Source organism: Taudactylus pleione, unplaced genomic scaffold, assembly GCF_031769625.1.
Source record: "Taudactylus pleione unplaced genomic scaffold, aTauple2 ptg000077l, whole genome shotgun sequence".
In the NCBI taxonomy this organism is placed as follows: Eukaryota; Metazoa; Chordata; class Amphibia; order Anura; family Myobatrachidae; genus Taudactylus; species Taudactylus pleione.
In genome coordinates, this window is record NW_028284479.1 from 3,286,380 (window position 1) to 3,302,985 (window position 16,606).

The following is a 16,606-nucleotide window of genomic DNA, read 5'->3' on the forward strand; positions in this document are numbered from 1 at the left end:
TGCGAAAAGTCCCGTACTTTTCGCATGCCGGACTTTTCGCCGACATTGCTGGTTTTCCATGCGAAAAAGTATTGTGCTCGTCCCCGCTTATCCCCGTATTCAATTAGAAATCAGCGAAAATGGGACCTGGCAAAATCGGACCTGGCGAAAAGCGTTGTCAGATTTGGGGAAATCAGCCTGACATCCCCCAAAAGATGCACTGACATTGGGGATCACTATAGATGCCCCCGAATAGGCCTGCTGAAGGTATCTGGAGTACTTAAATGCTGTAAATAGCTGCTAATTAGCATCTTTGCAGAAGTGGTGAAGAATAGCATTTAGCAGTTTTTTTAAGATCAAAATAAGTAGTCCCAGCAAATTTGGGGTGCCTGAAAATGGGTGCTAGCATATTTTAAAGTTGCTAAAGTGAAGTTTTAAAAACATAAAAAATCCACCTGCCGCAAGCACCTGCAAAATTTAAAACACCTGGGGCATACTTGGGGACCCCCCTGGAGTCTATTTTGCTAGTTTTTAAGTTTGTCCCCCAACTTTGTACTTTTTTGCCCCCTTTTTCAAAATCATTTTTTGGGGTGTTCTAAAGTTTTTTTTTAGTTTTCTTTGACACAGTTTACCATTGGGGGCCTGTCCCAAGGGTGCAGGGTGGTTCAGCTAGTTTGCACCCCAAAACCCCAATTCTGCACTTGTTTTCGACTGCTTTCATAGGCAAATCTTTTTTGCTTATTCCAATACATTGACTTTCCGCACTCTCGAAAAGTCTTTGCAATTGAATACGGGAATAAGTTTTCACCGGGCAAAATTACGTCACCTGCGATACTTTTCCGCAAAAACTGGCTTTATGCAGCTAACTGAATACGGCCCATAGGGGTATATCTACTAAAGTGCGTGTTGCCCATAGCAATCAATCAGATCTACTTGTCATGTATCTAGCACCTTCTAGAATGTAAAAGCAAGAATCTTATTGGTAGCTATGGGCAACAACTCCACTTCTAAAAACCCGCACTTTAGTAAATATACCCCACATAGTCACGAGAAAGCCGTTTATTTGTTATTCACTGACAGGTGCATAATTCTGATGATGATGATGATGATGATGGGCACTAGAACACCACTCGTAATTATGTGATTGGCTTGTTGCAAATGCATCAATGACGTTGATAGATGCTTTCTTTATATAAATATATATAGAGAGAGAGAGAGAGAGCTACAGACAGAGGGCCTTATTCAGCAAGGATCGCAGTTGTTAATACGCAAGTAATCGGAAAATTGTTGTGTACTGCGCATGCATATGCATCACAGTGTGCGTACTCTTCACTGCGATCGCAGTGACTATGCAGACCCATCTCAGAGTGATTGACAGGAAACACCATTTGGGGGAGGTGACGGGGGTTGTTCGGCGAAACGCAGGCGTGCCAGTGCGATCAAACACCGTTGCAGGGGCGTGCATAAATTAGCCACTGCGATGCCATACCCAGCTTGAGCTCCCACTGCATGCAATGAAGTTAGCAATTTGTAAGTAAGGTCAGGGCTGCTGTAATTCTGCGTGAGAGGCCGATGGTACTCAATGGTACCAATGGTTTCGCTATTTAGCAAAGTATTACGGATGTGCATAAGGGGATGTGGGCTTCCTTATGTTAGGCTGCAACGGCATTGCGATTGCAATCATTTGCATATTTTCGCAGTGGATCTGCGTGCAATTACAGAGCTGCGATCGCAATAGCGATCCTTACTGAATCAGGCCCAGAGTGTTATTTTTGCTGCATTAGAGAGATTTATTAATGCCTAAAAGTAAATACGTATCTTGCAAGTACTGCAGGACACGTGATAATAAACATGTGTTTACGTGTATGTGACATATAATTATCTGGGTGTAACTCTGAACATATGCTCCTGGTGCCAAGCTGCATGAATCCTGCAATGATTACAGCCTGGCATATGCCCGCAATTGCTGCTTTTTACTGAATAGATTGTGACCCTGTAATTTGGGATGCAATAGTGGCCAAATCTGAATCAGTTCCCAGGAGTTCATTGAAATATAATCATTTAACATGAACACATGTCTTCAGGAGGTTTAATAAAAACACATTTTAATTAAGTATAAATCTGATTAGTACATCATGGTTGCTAAGAAGAATTCTGCCAAGCCAAATCCACAGTTGGGTCCTATAAGGTGGTGCAACAGATTACCAAATCTTGTCTCAGAAAGCCAGAGGGTGCCGTGTGCAGCGAGTTCCCCCTCCTATGTGGCGCCATCTTCCCACTTATATGATTCAGAAAGATGGTGAGTACTGGTACTCTTTTTGTGAGTATCGCTGGGACTGATGGGAAGTATGCATGAAAAGCCAGAACAAAATATACAATTAAAAAATTATAAAACAACATACCATTGTCTTCTTATCTGCCTTTTGTATTGTATATCCTGTGATAGCAGCATTGCCATTGTCTATTGGTGGCTTCCATTCTAGTGCAACATTCTCTCCCCAGACATCTTCAATTAATACAGCTTCAGGAGGTCCGGGTCGCTCTGGATAAATCACAGGATGAACAGATATTCAGTGTATTTTTTCAGCCAGTGAAAGGTCTTTAGAGTTATTGAAACATTTGTTCACTGAACGGACAGATTTGCCTATTAACATAAAGTATGTCATTGCATGATTAACACATTACATTTCTGATTACCATCTGAGCAGAGCCGTAACTAGACTTTTTGGTGCCCTGTGCCAGAGAGAGCATTGGCGCCCCCCACCCCCACCCATTTTTTAAATAGGGACATAAGATAGTGCACCTGAAAAAGGGCCATGGCCTCATGGGGAAGGGTCAGGGAAGAGATAGGAGAGGCCAGGAGAGGCTGGGGATAAAAGAAGAGGAAGCTACAAGTGAGAATGATAATAAACAGGAAAATTGAAAGCCCCAAACAGCGCCCCCTGCCCTGCGGTGCCCTGTGCCATGGCAATGGTCGCACTACCCTAGTTACGGCTCTGCATCTGAGTGCAGTTATATGCTGTGGTCAAATCCTCACCACTTAGGATCCAAAGAAAATAGACATTACTAAACCTTTTTCTTAATTTCTTAACCCCTTAGGACTCTATGTACCAAGCCTTGTAGAGAGATAAAGTGGACGGAGATAAAGTACCAACCAATCAGCTCCTAACTATCATTTTTTAAACACAACCTGTAAAGTGACAGTTAGGAGCTGATTGGCTGGCAGTCATCTCCATCAACTTTATCTCTTTCCAAGGTTTAGTACATAGACCCCTAGGGGCCTATTCTTCATCACTTAATTTCTACAAAAGCAGGTGAAAATAAGCATTTTCACCTGCAATTGTAAAAAAAATTAAGTTATCGGGCCATTCATCAAGTAGGTAAAGCAGGAGATATCACAGATATCTCTTACTTACCTTCCTCTGGCAGAATGGCCCGCTGTCCCCATACACTAGTATTGGGACAGAATTCATCAAGCTCCGAAAATACAATATTTTTGGAGCTTGAGTGCGAGAACATTTGCCAACTTTAGATGGCGAATGCTCCCTCTTCTGGCTCACAACCTTTTAGGATCCCTCCACCCCTGTCCGGCTCCTCCTACCTGTAGGTCACGTATGCATACTAGCGTCACTGAACAGATTCACTGCTCCAAAAGGAGTAGTGAAGCCACTTGCGGAAAGCTGATTTTCGGATCAGGTGTCACCGCGCCAAAGCAGATTCCTCTGCGAGTTAGAATGTTAATTATCGGGGTCCAGACAGACCTTCATAATTAATATCATGAATAGACCCCCTAATCTCTATGGCTCAGCTATACCTAGAAATATCCATAATATTGTTTATATATTAACTTTTATTTTGTATAAATGTTATTTATATAGCACTTTTCTCCTAATAGGACTCAAAGGGGTCAATCCAATTAGGCGCAAATTGTGAGTAGCGAGTTTGTTTCTTGAAACTTACAGACTTTGCATGAATGCGCGCTCCTGAGAATTCTCCAATCCAATTAAAAATGCCTATTCGTGGTACTCAAAGCGGAGGTTTGCGAATTGACTGCCAAATAAGATGTGAGAAAAGTGCATAAAAAAGTGAGGAGACCATCCTGGACTCCCCAAAATGGATAATTTTGTTAGCAGGACCGTATAGAAGGCTGTTTGTGGGCATTAGGAAGGTGCTGTAGGTTTTTAAATGGTGTCAAATGGCTGATTTGTGCTTTTTAAAAAAAAAAATGCAAATAGATGATAAAAAGCAAACTGTTTCCATTTAACCTCAAACTAATTAAATGAAAAATGCTAAAAAAAAAAAAAGTAGGAAAAAAGGTGGTTTTGGGGTACATTGAGGGCACCTTGAAAAATGTAAAAAAAATGATAGAAACACCCAATTATTTTTCAATTAAAAAAAGTATTGTAATTATATTTGGGGTGCCTAAACTAACAGAAATTTTAACCTTCATCTCTCGCCCTCAGGGAGTTGCAAATGGAATAATGCAAATTCAGTCTGACTGGTTCAGTGCAAGTTGCTAATTGGTTTGCAAAATTAATTCGCTATGTGAATTCGAAGAGAAAGTAGCAACTCCCAGTTCGCACCTAATTTGATTGAGCCCAAAGTGCTTTACATTTGCTATTACAGCACAAAATACAAAACAATCTTAACAAAGGAACATTAGTGAAATGCTTGGGAGAAGACGTGAGTCTTCAGTCTATTTTTGAAGAACTCTAGAGTGGAGGCTTCTTGAACTGTGCGGGGAAACGAGTTCCATAGAGTCGGAGACACAAAGCTGAAAGCTCGACCCCCAAATTAATTCCGGGAGATTCAAGGTACTGTTAATTCTCCTTCATCAACGGATCACAGTAATCGAGTGGGACAGTAAGGGATCAGAAGCTGCTTCAAGTACCTTGGGCCCTGGTCATGTAAGGCTTTGAAAGTCAGTAAGCCAATCTTGAAAACGATTCACAATCTTACATGCAGCCAGTGAAGGGAGTAAAGAATGGGTGTTATGGGGCTGGTTGGTTAATAGCCTGGCAGCTGCGTTTTGTACCATCTGCAAGCGGTGCAATTCTTTTGCTGGGAGACCAAGGTAGAGGGTGTTGCAGTAGTCTAGGCGTGATGATATAAATGCATGTATGTCTTTAGGCAGATCTTCTGAGGGAATGAAATGTTTGATTCTGGCCATGTGCCACTGATGATAGAATGAGGATTTGATTGTGGCTGATACCTGATGTTTAAGTGTCAAGCGACTATCCAGGACAACACCAAGATTCCGCACATGTTCAATGTTTTGCCCCCCAAGCATTAGTCCTGTTGGTTGGCTATGCTGCAGCCTTGTCCTGTGACCTGTCATCAGGATCTCTGTTTTATCAGGTTTCAGTCGCAGCCAACTGTACAGTATATTTTGTACTTTCCCCAATGTGTATCTGTCATTTCATGCATCATATCTCCACGTCTCACTTATCACACCCAATGTAACATTTGTAGTGCATTCAAAACAATGGCTTTGTCTGATACTTTCATGGTGGGATGAACTATATGTGAAAATGATGATTCTGTGTGTATCCTGTTGTTTGTATACTGTGTTTTACCCTTTGTATCTCCACAAATTGCTTATGCCGTCATTGTGACTTATGTAGCATGTCCAAGATGGCTGCCTTGCCTGTTACTTCCTTGGATAGGATTAACTATCAACAGAACTGATGCGTTTCTCATACTCGGGGATAAATGGCTATGGACTGCAGGCATCGGCGAGTTCCATGTGAGACTGACGTTTTAAAGTAGCAATCATTTAAAAGGCAAAATCAACCTGGTTTTGCCTTTTAAATGATTGCTACTTTAAAACATCAAGCAGTCTCACACAGGACTTGCCGATGCCTGCAGTCCGTAGGCTTATTACAATTACCCCTCTGTTTATTTAATATTTTGTATAAACACACTGTAACCACTGTAGTGCCCCAATATGAATGACTGTAATATTGTTTCCTTCCTGCAAATGTAAAGCGCCTTCAGTCCTTCTAGAGTAAAGCACTATTATTATAATAATAATTAATATTAATATTGTTATTGTTCCATACAATACAACTATACGTACCGACAATCTGGATGTAGATTGATGCCTTATCTTGGAGATTTTCAACTTTCACCTTCAAGTCATATTTTCCAGAATGACTTTTCTCTGCTTTCCGGATGAAGATGATGGTGTCACATTCGCTATTCCGGATACTTATCTGTGTTTTGTCTACATGTGAGCCATTCTTTTTCCAGGATACTTTGGGTCTGGGTTTTCCCTAAGAAAGAAATGGGAAAAATAAACTCACATGTTAGCCCTAAAGTTCACTTATTCCCTTTCTGCTATACTAACTCTTGTCAGTTGTAGAACAATCATCTAGCTCAGCAGTATTAAAAGGTAATTTTAGAACATATGTAACCAGCATTGAAATGGCTTCTGTAAACATACTGGTCATTACAGAGATCATTAAATGGAAAATACTCAATTTTAGAGGAAAGAACGTTGTATGACTTTAATTTTTTTTTTTTTTTGGTAGAATAAAATGGACAGTCTTTGAAGTTTGATCCTGCAATGAAAAGTTCAGATGAGAAAAGTAAATGTTTTGCCTCGTTCAGATTCAAGGTTGCTCTGGGTCCTGTCGTTTGAGAATGGAGAGATGTCTACATACACAGCAACCCGCATGGAAGCTCCCACTATTATAATCAGCAAAGTAAAAAGGCCCTCCGTGCAAAATAACATTTCTTCTTTAGTATGATTAAAATTTGTAAGGACATACTGTAGTGAACATAAACTGCACTATATAGTACTTCTGTGTGGATGGAAGTTGAAAGAGACTAAGGGACCCATTTATCAATGTAAATTTGAGGTGTAATCCCTGAAAGCACCCGTTTTCAGGGGTTAACTACAAGTATTTAGTATACGCAATGCCGACCGCCGGCTTCCAGACTACTTAATCCCGGCGAAGGTTAAATGACAGGCGTCTAAATACAGAGGGTTAGGTTTAGGGCTCCCGGGGGGGACTTAGGGTTAGGCACCCTCCCGGGTGTTTAGGGTCAAGCTAGGGGAAGGGGGGGTTAGTGTTAGGCACCCCCGGGGGGAGGTTAAGGTTAGGCACCCCCCGGGGGACTTAGGTTTAGGCACTTAGAGGGGGGACTAGGGTTAGGCACAGGGGGGGAGGTTAGGGTTAGGTACCCTAAAGGAGGGTTAGGGTTAGGGAGTAAAATTAGGTTAGTTTATACTTACCTTAGGACGATCGGGATTTCCTCCTCTGTTGGGTTGCCCCTGCCGGGATTTCATACCGAATGCATCTCTGATACCCGCTGTGGTCCCTCCATTCCTGCAGGCAGCCGCATCCTCTATAGGTTTCTATGGTGGATGCGATGCTGCCAAATTTACCACCATCCGGATTGCGATGCAGGCCTTGAGTATTTCCCACTAATTACAAACCCCAGCGTCATGTTACCATGCCTTATGCACAGCGGGAGTCCAAGTCTCACATAAGAGGTTAGTGGTATTTTATAAAGTTATTACTCCTTACAGTACTCAGTGGTGTCACAAGGGGGCGCTCCTCAGTGACAGGCGCCAGGTGCTGCACTGTAGCATTACGTGCAGCACTCGGCTCCTGACACAGTGAGGGAGCTGGCACTGCACACAGAGTGGTCCCCGGGGCAGTCCGAGTGACTAAAATGAGGGTTTGTGTCGCGAGATCACGCCAGGGCGTGCATTACAACCCTCCCTCTACCGGGTGTCACCACGGGTAGGGAAACCACTGACAGTACATATATTTTTGTGTAAGCGTAATATCTGAAGACAAATTACACATTCTCAAAGGACTGATTGTGACAAATGATGTCCAACAAGATAATGCTCTGTAAGCTTGTTTTAAATAAATATCACTGAGACTTACAGTGTTGTACAAGGAACAATCACAGTGAGAGTTGTTACCTGGAATGGTATAACCAGGTTTACAGCCTCTCCTACTCTCCGGATGTAGGTTTGCTTTAGGTGTCGGGGAAGGCGAATCTTTGGAGGCACTAAGGAAATAATGAAACAAAGTTAGGTACAGAAAGTGTATTATAAAGATAAAAATACCAAACTACTCAAGATTGTATTGGTTACATTTTTACTTAGGATTATTTTACTTTAAGCAGGAGTAAACCCATTTGAATGTTCACACCCTAGCAAGTATATAATTTCCCTCATGATATATGGGAAAAGGTAACAAACCATTCAGACAGATCGGATTTCAATTATGGATGTCAAAAGCCTTAAACCATATTTTTCCTATTACAATTAAAAAGTTGCAAATTTCCATCTTTAACACAGAGCATTAATTACTAGTAAGAATGAAAAGTACAGCTCATAACAACTGAGACATTGGTTCTGATTCTGAGCGCACAGAAAATGGCGGCAGTGGCGGGCAGCTGCGGAAGCCTAATTTACTACCTTATGCTAAGTGAGAATTTGTAAGGCTAATGTGGGGTCCATGTGTCTGCATGCCACCGCATATGATAACGTCCATTAATCTCTAGAGAAGAGCTTTGGGCAATCACAAGTTGGATGTAATTGCATCCACATTGCATGGCACTAAATGAATATGTATAGTTGTATACATCCCTGTAGTCGGACCACCCCTTGCCATATGTTTTATTTCATAGCCTTTATCATTACCAGTGCACATCAGCACTATCTCTGGTGCAAAAAGATCCACCTGAGAACAGGCATAATTACATGTAGGCACAACTCTGCATAATTCGCAAATTCCATAGTTATGCCCACGCTAAGCTTTGCCTAGGGGCAAAGGCCCCATCATCATCCAGTTATGCCCCTTCAGGCACAAGTGGAGATGCAATTGTGTTTGATACAACTTAGCGTTGCCTATAGTTGTGTACATTTGGCTTCAGATCATGCACAGGGCAAAAACACATCAGTCCACAAAACTGACTTGCGCAAATCTGCATTAGCCCCATTGTGTGCATTGTGGGTAACACGAGCTGTTTACCTTAAGCTGCACTGTATATTTCTGTGTCCCATTCCTTCCAGTATCACACACATTTGAAATCAGTGTGCTACATGAAAACAACAGGGTTTTGAAATGAATGAGACATAGGGGGAGATGTATCAAACTTTCAAGAGAAATAAAGTGGAGAACTTGCCCATAGGAGCCAATCAGCTTTTAGCGATCATTTATTTAGCACAGTCTATAAAATGACAGTTAGAAGATAATTGGCTGTTATGGGGAACTTCCCATTATCTCTCTCGAAGGTTTAATACATCTCCCCCATTGACATGATTGGAGCTGTACAACGTTGGTAACTGATTTGTCCCCACATCAGTTGATCAATCTCTGTAATCTCTTAATTTATCAAAGCAGGGATATGGTTTCTTTTCACTCTGCATGTGTGTATAAGATCTAACTTGGGAATGTCCTATTGGGTTACAACTTTTATCTTTAGGATCAAAAAAATCTGACTGTGATCTTCCTTTATATTACAAATTAAGGACATTTCCCTATTAAAGGGAAATCTGCTAAAAACCACATTGTAAAAAATGAGCATCTGGGTGCGTTCTATTATGAATATGTCCAGTGCATATTAACTATGGCATTCTGCATATCAGGAAACATGCGGCCGGCGGTTCAAATCCCGACAGCGGAAGCCCGGCAGTGAAGATCCCGACAAGTAAGTATTTTTCCAATTGACTAACCTAACCCCCCCCCTAACCCTCCTTTAGGGGCGCCTAACCCTAACCTCCCCAAGTGCCTAACCCTAACCCCCCTCTAAGTGCCTAAACCTAACCTCCCCTTCCCCGCAGCCTAACGCTAAGTCTCCCAAGGGGGTGCCTAACCCTAAGTCCCCCCCGGGAGCCCCTAACCTAACTCCCCCCCCCCCGCGCGCGGCTGTCCGTGCCCGGCGCCTGGCTTACCTTCAATTGGTAAGCCGGGTGTCAGGCTCCCGGCGTGGGTCTAATGACAGGTGTCGGGATTTTGACACCTGTCATTAGACACTTGCTGGGATTAGACAGTCAGGATGCTGATGGTCGGCATTTAGACCGTCGGTATCCTAACTGCATACCGCATATCAGGCACATGAAGAAATACATGTGTTTTTTACATATGGTTTGTACTTGTGTTATTTAGGCTAATGCAAGTTTTCATTTTGTTTAACAAACTCAAATAAATAATTCAGCACATCAAACAAATGACAGCACTCACTGTACAATAAATTATAAATCAGTGTGAAAAACATTATTTAAAATTTACCTATAACCTCCTTTACCAGAATTGGTTGGGGGTGTATTCTGGGATCACTATGACCTGCAGCATTCACTGCTTTCACTCTAACAAAGATCTTAGAACCAGTTGGCAGCCCAGTCATTGTGAACCTTGTTTTATCTGTCAGATCGGAATTTGCAACTATCCACTCTTGTGCTGGAACATAAAAGGTAAACATGACAACAACACAATAATATATACACTTAAATAACACATATTGGGGAAGATGTGCCTGGGAGAGAGATAAAGTGGAGAGAATTAAAGTACTATCCAATAAGCTTCTGTCTGTCAGGTCATAGGATGTGCTAAAAAAAGTGACAGTTAGTTGCTGATTGGTTGGTACTTTATCTCCAAGGCTTCATACATCTACCCCATTTTCTCCTGCTGAAACGTATGTACAATAATTTCAAAAGAACTTTCATACAAAAGGTTTCACAATTCCATACTTCAGTTCTATACTCTCAGGGCTATTTATGCATTTATTCAGTGATTTAGTCAGCTTGATAATAAAGTATATGGTTAACATTAACAATTCTTGTAGGCCATAATATTGATGCTTTGTGTAGTTTGTATAGTATTCAAAGTATGTTGCACCTGTAGAAAATGTATTGAATCATAATATCCCAATTTGCTAAAACATACATATAGCATTGCCTATTTACTATATTTGATAAACATTTGTAGTTTAAAAAGAAAATATATGTGATTTATTTCTTTTGTGATTTCCACTACTTTAATAAACACATGAATCTTATTTATTGAACTCAATGTTTGCTGTACTTTCATACACTGTAACTTTGAATACAATATTTTCCTTGCTGCAGAATGAGTCTTATCTTCATTAGTGTGTATGTAGAAAAATTAGCCACTCTATATAATAGCTTATATGCGAGCATTAGTGATAACTGAGATTTTTATAGTTATATTTAAATATTATCAGTATTAAAAGGGATATTAGTAGCAATATGTGAAGAAATTGTTTTGTGTTTTAATCTCCATTATTTCCTTTTATCAGATTTAAATCTATACATATGTTAAAAGGTGATTTATAAATGTGCAGATGGGGTGGCCATCCGGGACAATAAGATGGACCCATGGTTTGGGCTCAAAGCTTTGGGTTTTTTTCAATATCTTTTTTTTTTTTTTTAGCAATTATTTCCTCCACCATTGTATAACATTTGATAGCTTGCATTGGCAGAGGAGTCCATGGACCTGGTATGGCCTGCTCTGGCTTATTGGATCTGTCTCTAACCAGCCAGTATATTAAATACAATACGGCTTACAGTGTGGCTCAGTCTCCTAACCTGACTGGCTCTGCTTCCTGTCCATTAAGTGAGTGAGCTACACACTTTGCAATAGTCAGGCCGGTCAGACGATTCTTGGGTGGTCAGACTGATTATCTCACAGTATGTAATGCTCGTTATACACCTCAACTAATTTGAGGTGTATAGAATTATTGTTGCAGATCCCATGATTGGTTTGGACCTGTTGCACGACATTCTGAATCGGATCGTAAGGTGTGTACCTAGCATTAGCCTAAGGCAGGAGAGGTTATACAGCCAATCAGAGCAGTGGGCTTTCTGTCTGGCTTATCTTCTGTTCCTCCTCCCTCACCTTTGCTTCTCAGCTTTCCTTACCCTCTGTTCCATTACTTTCCTACTTTCCCACCTCTCTCTTCTACTTTCCTCCCCTCCAGGTGATCTAACTCCCATCAATACTTAAGCAAACCTGGGCCTGGTTTGGCCCTCATGTGTGCAGAGACCCTGTAGATAACAAACAGATAACAAACAGAAGACTCTGCTTTTTACAGCATTCAATTTCTGCACATCAGTTATGTGTTGTGGTATTGATGTAATGTGAGGCTACTAATGTAATGTATTGGATAGCGGGCGCTATTAATAATGGATCTCTGTGAAATGTTGGGTATATTAATTGTAATATGTTTTTGATGGGTCTATTAATATATTGTTGGGGCTAATAATGCAGAATGGAGTCTCTGGATTAGACTTTTAATTAGTGATTTAGTGTAAGTAAAGCCGAGAGCGTTCAGTCATTGCTAGGCTTTCCACGAGATGAATAATGCATATCACTTTCCCATATAGGGCCCAAATATCCCCGAGCCTTGTTAAGTGGCAATAGAGCTTAAGACATCAGCAGCAGGCATCCAGAACTGCAAGAACAGGTAGGAGAGCAGCACAGCCTGCCAATTATCCCATTTCTCCTTGCACTGTCACAGTTTAGCAGAAACAGTCATGAGGTACAATGTGAGCCTTCTGTGCAGAGTACTGGTGATGTCATTAGTGGAAGTCCATCATTTTGGGCAGAGATCCTTCCCATATGGAGCAGCAGTGATTTATGCCGAGCGGCTATGTAGATCACTCATTGACCCAACACTGCAGCAGGTAGGAATATGTAAGTCAGTTGAGGTTTATTATCAGTTATACCACCAGTCAATCTCGTGAATGTATATGACATGTGACAGAAGTATTTATGTGTATGTGTGGTATGCTGAATTCTTCAAATATATTCTGAGCATCTTGGGTCATATGACTGATAAAATCATCAGTCTCATGGTCTTTGGGATGTTTCTCATCTTGAATTTACTTTGATTGAAGATATCAAACGCATGAAAGAGATTTAGTGCAATTAATAGCCACACAATCCACATTAATAATGTAGAGTTGAACAACTGAAGAAACCCAGTATCCAGGGAAGAATGCACTTCACTTCTGTAACTACGTTCTGCAATGATGTTTTATAGCACCCTCCGCATTGTGGATTTCATTCATATCCACAGTGATCTTCATCTTGCATTGTCCAACTTTGGTTTTAGGGCTTCAACACCGAAGAATGTACTTTATAATATACAGTACAGTAGCAAGCAAAAGCAAATAATGATTTGCAGCATAGACATGGATGGAATGGTGGAACAGCTCTAGGATGGTGGATGGATGGAATGGTGGAACAGCTCTAGGATACGCCTGTATTACATAGTATTCTTGCGGATGTGTGAATTATTACGTCTTTTTAATGTTTCTAAACTATACTCCTTATTACACATAACTTAGTCTTTATTCAAAGTGCATTAACATTTGGGGGTCTATTTACTAAGCAGTGTTAGGAGACAGAGTGAAAAGTGATAAGGTGCCAGCCAATCAGCTCCCAGCTGTCATTTTTCAAACACAGCCTGTGAGGTGGCAATTGGGAGCTGATTGGCTGGCACCTTATCACTTTTCACTCTGTCTCCTCCTAACACTGCTTAGTAAATAGACCCCTTGGACTTGATTGTGTAGCTGCATCTTGCATTTGCACAGAGGACCTGGACTGGTCGGCAAAGCTGCTAGCCAGTATTGCCAGGAAGCTAACTTTCACCCAACTGCCCCAACAATGGTTTAATGGTAAATTTGGTGAAAAAAAAAATTCTATTGAATGACTGTCCCAATTTGTGGGCCCCAAATGGGGAGGAGTCTCACTGAAATGTAGGCATTTCTGGCCAGATAGGAGCAGAGCTTAGATTAGGATGGGACTTATTTTGTCCTGATTTCATGTGATGGGATCTAAGTACTTCCATTTCCATTCTCTCTTTACTACATAGAATATTTTCTTTTTCACCACAAGACTAGTTTTACTTGAAGCACTGTAGTAAATATTTTGCTTATATTATGTAAAATGCTAATTACCTTTCTTACCAGGTATTTTAGTGTGAGGCAGCCTGGCTGCAATAATGATGTTGCTGTATGCGTGCCTACTCTCCCAGTATATCGGTGACACTCCCAAATTGGGAGGAGGAAGTGAGCAGCTGCCCTGAGATACGGTATAATGTGTGACTTTTTAGTGTGAGTTAAAAAAAAAAAACCAGAAAGTATTTTGTTTGACCTTGAGGATGCCCTTGCTATGTACAGTAAATGTCAATGATGAGACCCTTCTACTGCAACACTTGCTCTTTGGAAATGTTTATGTGTCATTAAGAAAGAATGATTCATGGGCTTAAGGCTGACGTTACTGCACTGCATCTAAAACATTTTAAAACAAACACAGGGCCTGATTTATTACGGATCTCTATTGTGATTGCAGCTGCGATTACGCACGCAGTCTCACCGCAAAAATATGCAAATGATTGCAATCACAATGCCTTCGCAGCCTAACATTAGGTTAGGACGCCCACTTTACCTTACACACATCCGTAATACTTTGCAAGTCTGCGAAACCATCGGTAACATCGAGTACAATCGGAGCCTCACGCACACTTGCACAAGGTCTGACCTTACTCAGAATTGCTAACCTCATCGCATGCAGTTAAAGCCCAAGCAGCGTATGGCATCGCAGTGGCTAATTTATGCACACCGCTGTAAAGGCATTAAAACGCACTGGCACGCCAGTGTTTCTCCGACCACCCCCCTGTCACCACTCCCAAATGGTCACTTCCTGTCAATCACTCTGCGATGGGTCTGCGCTGTCACTGTTATCATAGTGTGATCGCTGTGAAGCCTCTGAGCACGCACACTGTGATGCATATGCATGCGCAGAAAGCAACAATCACCAGATTGCGGGCATAATCATAGTTGCAATCGGTAATTAATCAGATCCACAGGCAACAATAATCTGATGATAGCAAATTCAGCAATAAAACCAAGAAGTTATTACCCAGTGTGTAATAACATTTATTTCACTAGAAATTTTGCCAGGTCAGATTTCTTTGCAGCAATTTGGCTGCCAGTCACTGGGCATAACACACAGGAAACGTGGCTACTAAATTGTGCAGAAACAATTAGCATGGCAAGCTTAAAAACTATCTTTTAAGAAAAATTGTGGGGTTCTTAAAGGGGTTAGTAAATTTACCCCTTAGGGCCGTATTCAATTATTTTTTTTTGCCCAAAATTTGCGCGGACGTTTTTCTCCAAAGTATGCAACTTACACATTTTTTTCCCAGTAAGTTATCATTAAGGGGGGGGGGGTCCAAAGGGTTCCGAAAGAAATATCCACATTTTTTAGCCCAAAATAGGGATTTTGCATTTTTTTATTCGCCTGGTCTGGGATGGAGAAAACTTTTCTCCAGTTTTTTTTCGCCTATTTTTTTTTTTGCCAAAAATGTTGGCTTTTTTTCGCAAAAACAGACTTTTTCGCCAATGGCAAAAAAAACGGCCTTTTTCGCCGCTAATTGAATACGGTCCTTAGAGTTAATATTATCTATGTATTTGACACTTGAATTTTAAATTAGTGAGGGAAGCTATACAGCAAAATAAGAAGTTAAGGTAGCATTTCTGTGGGAAGAGCTCTTAGTAGTAATAATGGGGAATGGATTATGAAAGCACAGTGCACACACTAGCTGAATATAGCTGAATAAAAATGGAAAGCGTGTCCTTCATACAAAACTGGAACAATTTCATCTGTGCAATGTTATATATAGTAAAGTGGAATTGGAGCAGTTTTGCAGAAGGGATGAAAACACAGCAGCCACGTGGACATGTCACAAACATATACCCTGTATGAGACACAAGAGCAGCGCAACTAGAACGGTTTGGTTATGCTGTTTGTTACCTTCCTCAGGCTCCTCATGGAAGTCCTCAGAATCGATTTCTTTGATATGTAATATTACTTCCACGCGCTTCTCTATGGGAGTCAACTGAACCAAAGTGGCTTTTTCTCCTTTGCTTTCCAGTAATTTCTGAGTGTTGTTATGCACCAGTTTTTTCTTTGTCTGCTTTTTTAGGTTATTCCATGCTCTCTTTATCTCCTCAATTGACCTGTTATTGCCCCCTGCAGCATTTATCTGCTTTTGGATGTTTGCCCACATTTTATTCTTCTCCGCTTCGCTGGTTTGGGCAGAGAGGAGCTTGGGCACGAGTTTGTCAATGTTATCCACTAAAGTGTTCAACTCCTCATCTGTCAGTTTTAGATTGTCTTCTCCTGCTGAAGATGGGGCAACCTCAGGTAAATTGACTTTTAAACATGTTCTTAGGGCCAAGAAAACACTATTTTAACAAGAAGCATTGGCTGGATAATGTATTGTACGCAACACCTTTATCTGTCACTTTTAAAAAGAACATATTTATTTTCTAGTAAGACCTCATGGGTAATAACAATAATGAAAGGTTTGTAAATGAGTTTACTTAGGAGAAATTTTCATGATAAACACAGATAGCTAAAAATAACACTGGGGACCTTGATAGGATTTTTCTAATATGTTTCTTTATTTATTTCTCATAATCATAAATTTTTCTGTATTGGAGAATATGGTAACTGCATGCAATCATTCATTTTTCAGATACATTTGTAATACTGTTACTTGACACATACTCAGGGGTCTATTTACTAAGCAGTCTTAGGAGACAGAGTGAAAAGTGATAAGGTGCCAG

General features: G+C 40.9%; 1 protein-coding gene across 9 annotated transcripts in view; it reads right to left on the reverse strand.

The window, feature by feature from the left end:
- The window catches only part of MYBPC1 (myosin binding protein C1), a 125,161-nt gene that overhangs the window by 15,263 nt on the left and 93,292 nt on the right, over positions 1 to 16,606 (reverse strand). For 6 of the 9 annotated variants that reach the window (XM_088467847.1, XM_088467846.1, XM_088467844.1 and 3 more), the window contains 5 exons: positions 15,789 to 16,160; positions 10,239 to 10,406; positions 7,922 to 8,010; positions 6,059 to 6,254; positions 2,382 to 2,521 (listed from right to left, as the gene is read on the reverse strand). In XM_088467847.1, coding sequence (XP_088323973.1) covers positions 2,382 to 2,521; positions 6,059 to 6,254; positions 7,922 to 8,010; positions 10,239 to 10,406; positions 15,789 to 16,160 — 965 coding nt within the window. The remainder of the gene's footprint in view (positions 1 to 2,381; positions 2,522 to 6,058; positions 6,255 to 7,921; positions 8,011 to 10,238; positions 10,407 to 15,788; positions 16,161 to 16,606) is intronic. The other 3 variants (XM_088467849.1, XM_088467848.1, XM_088467841.1) reach the window with 2 other exon arrangements.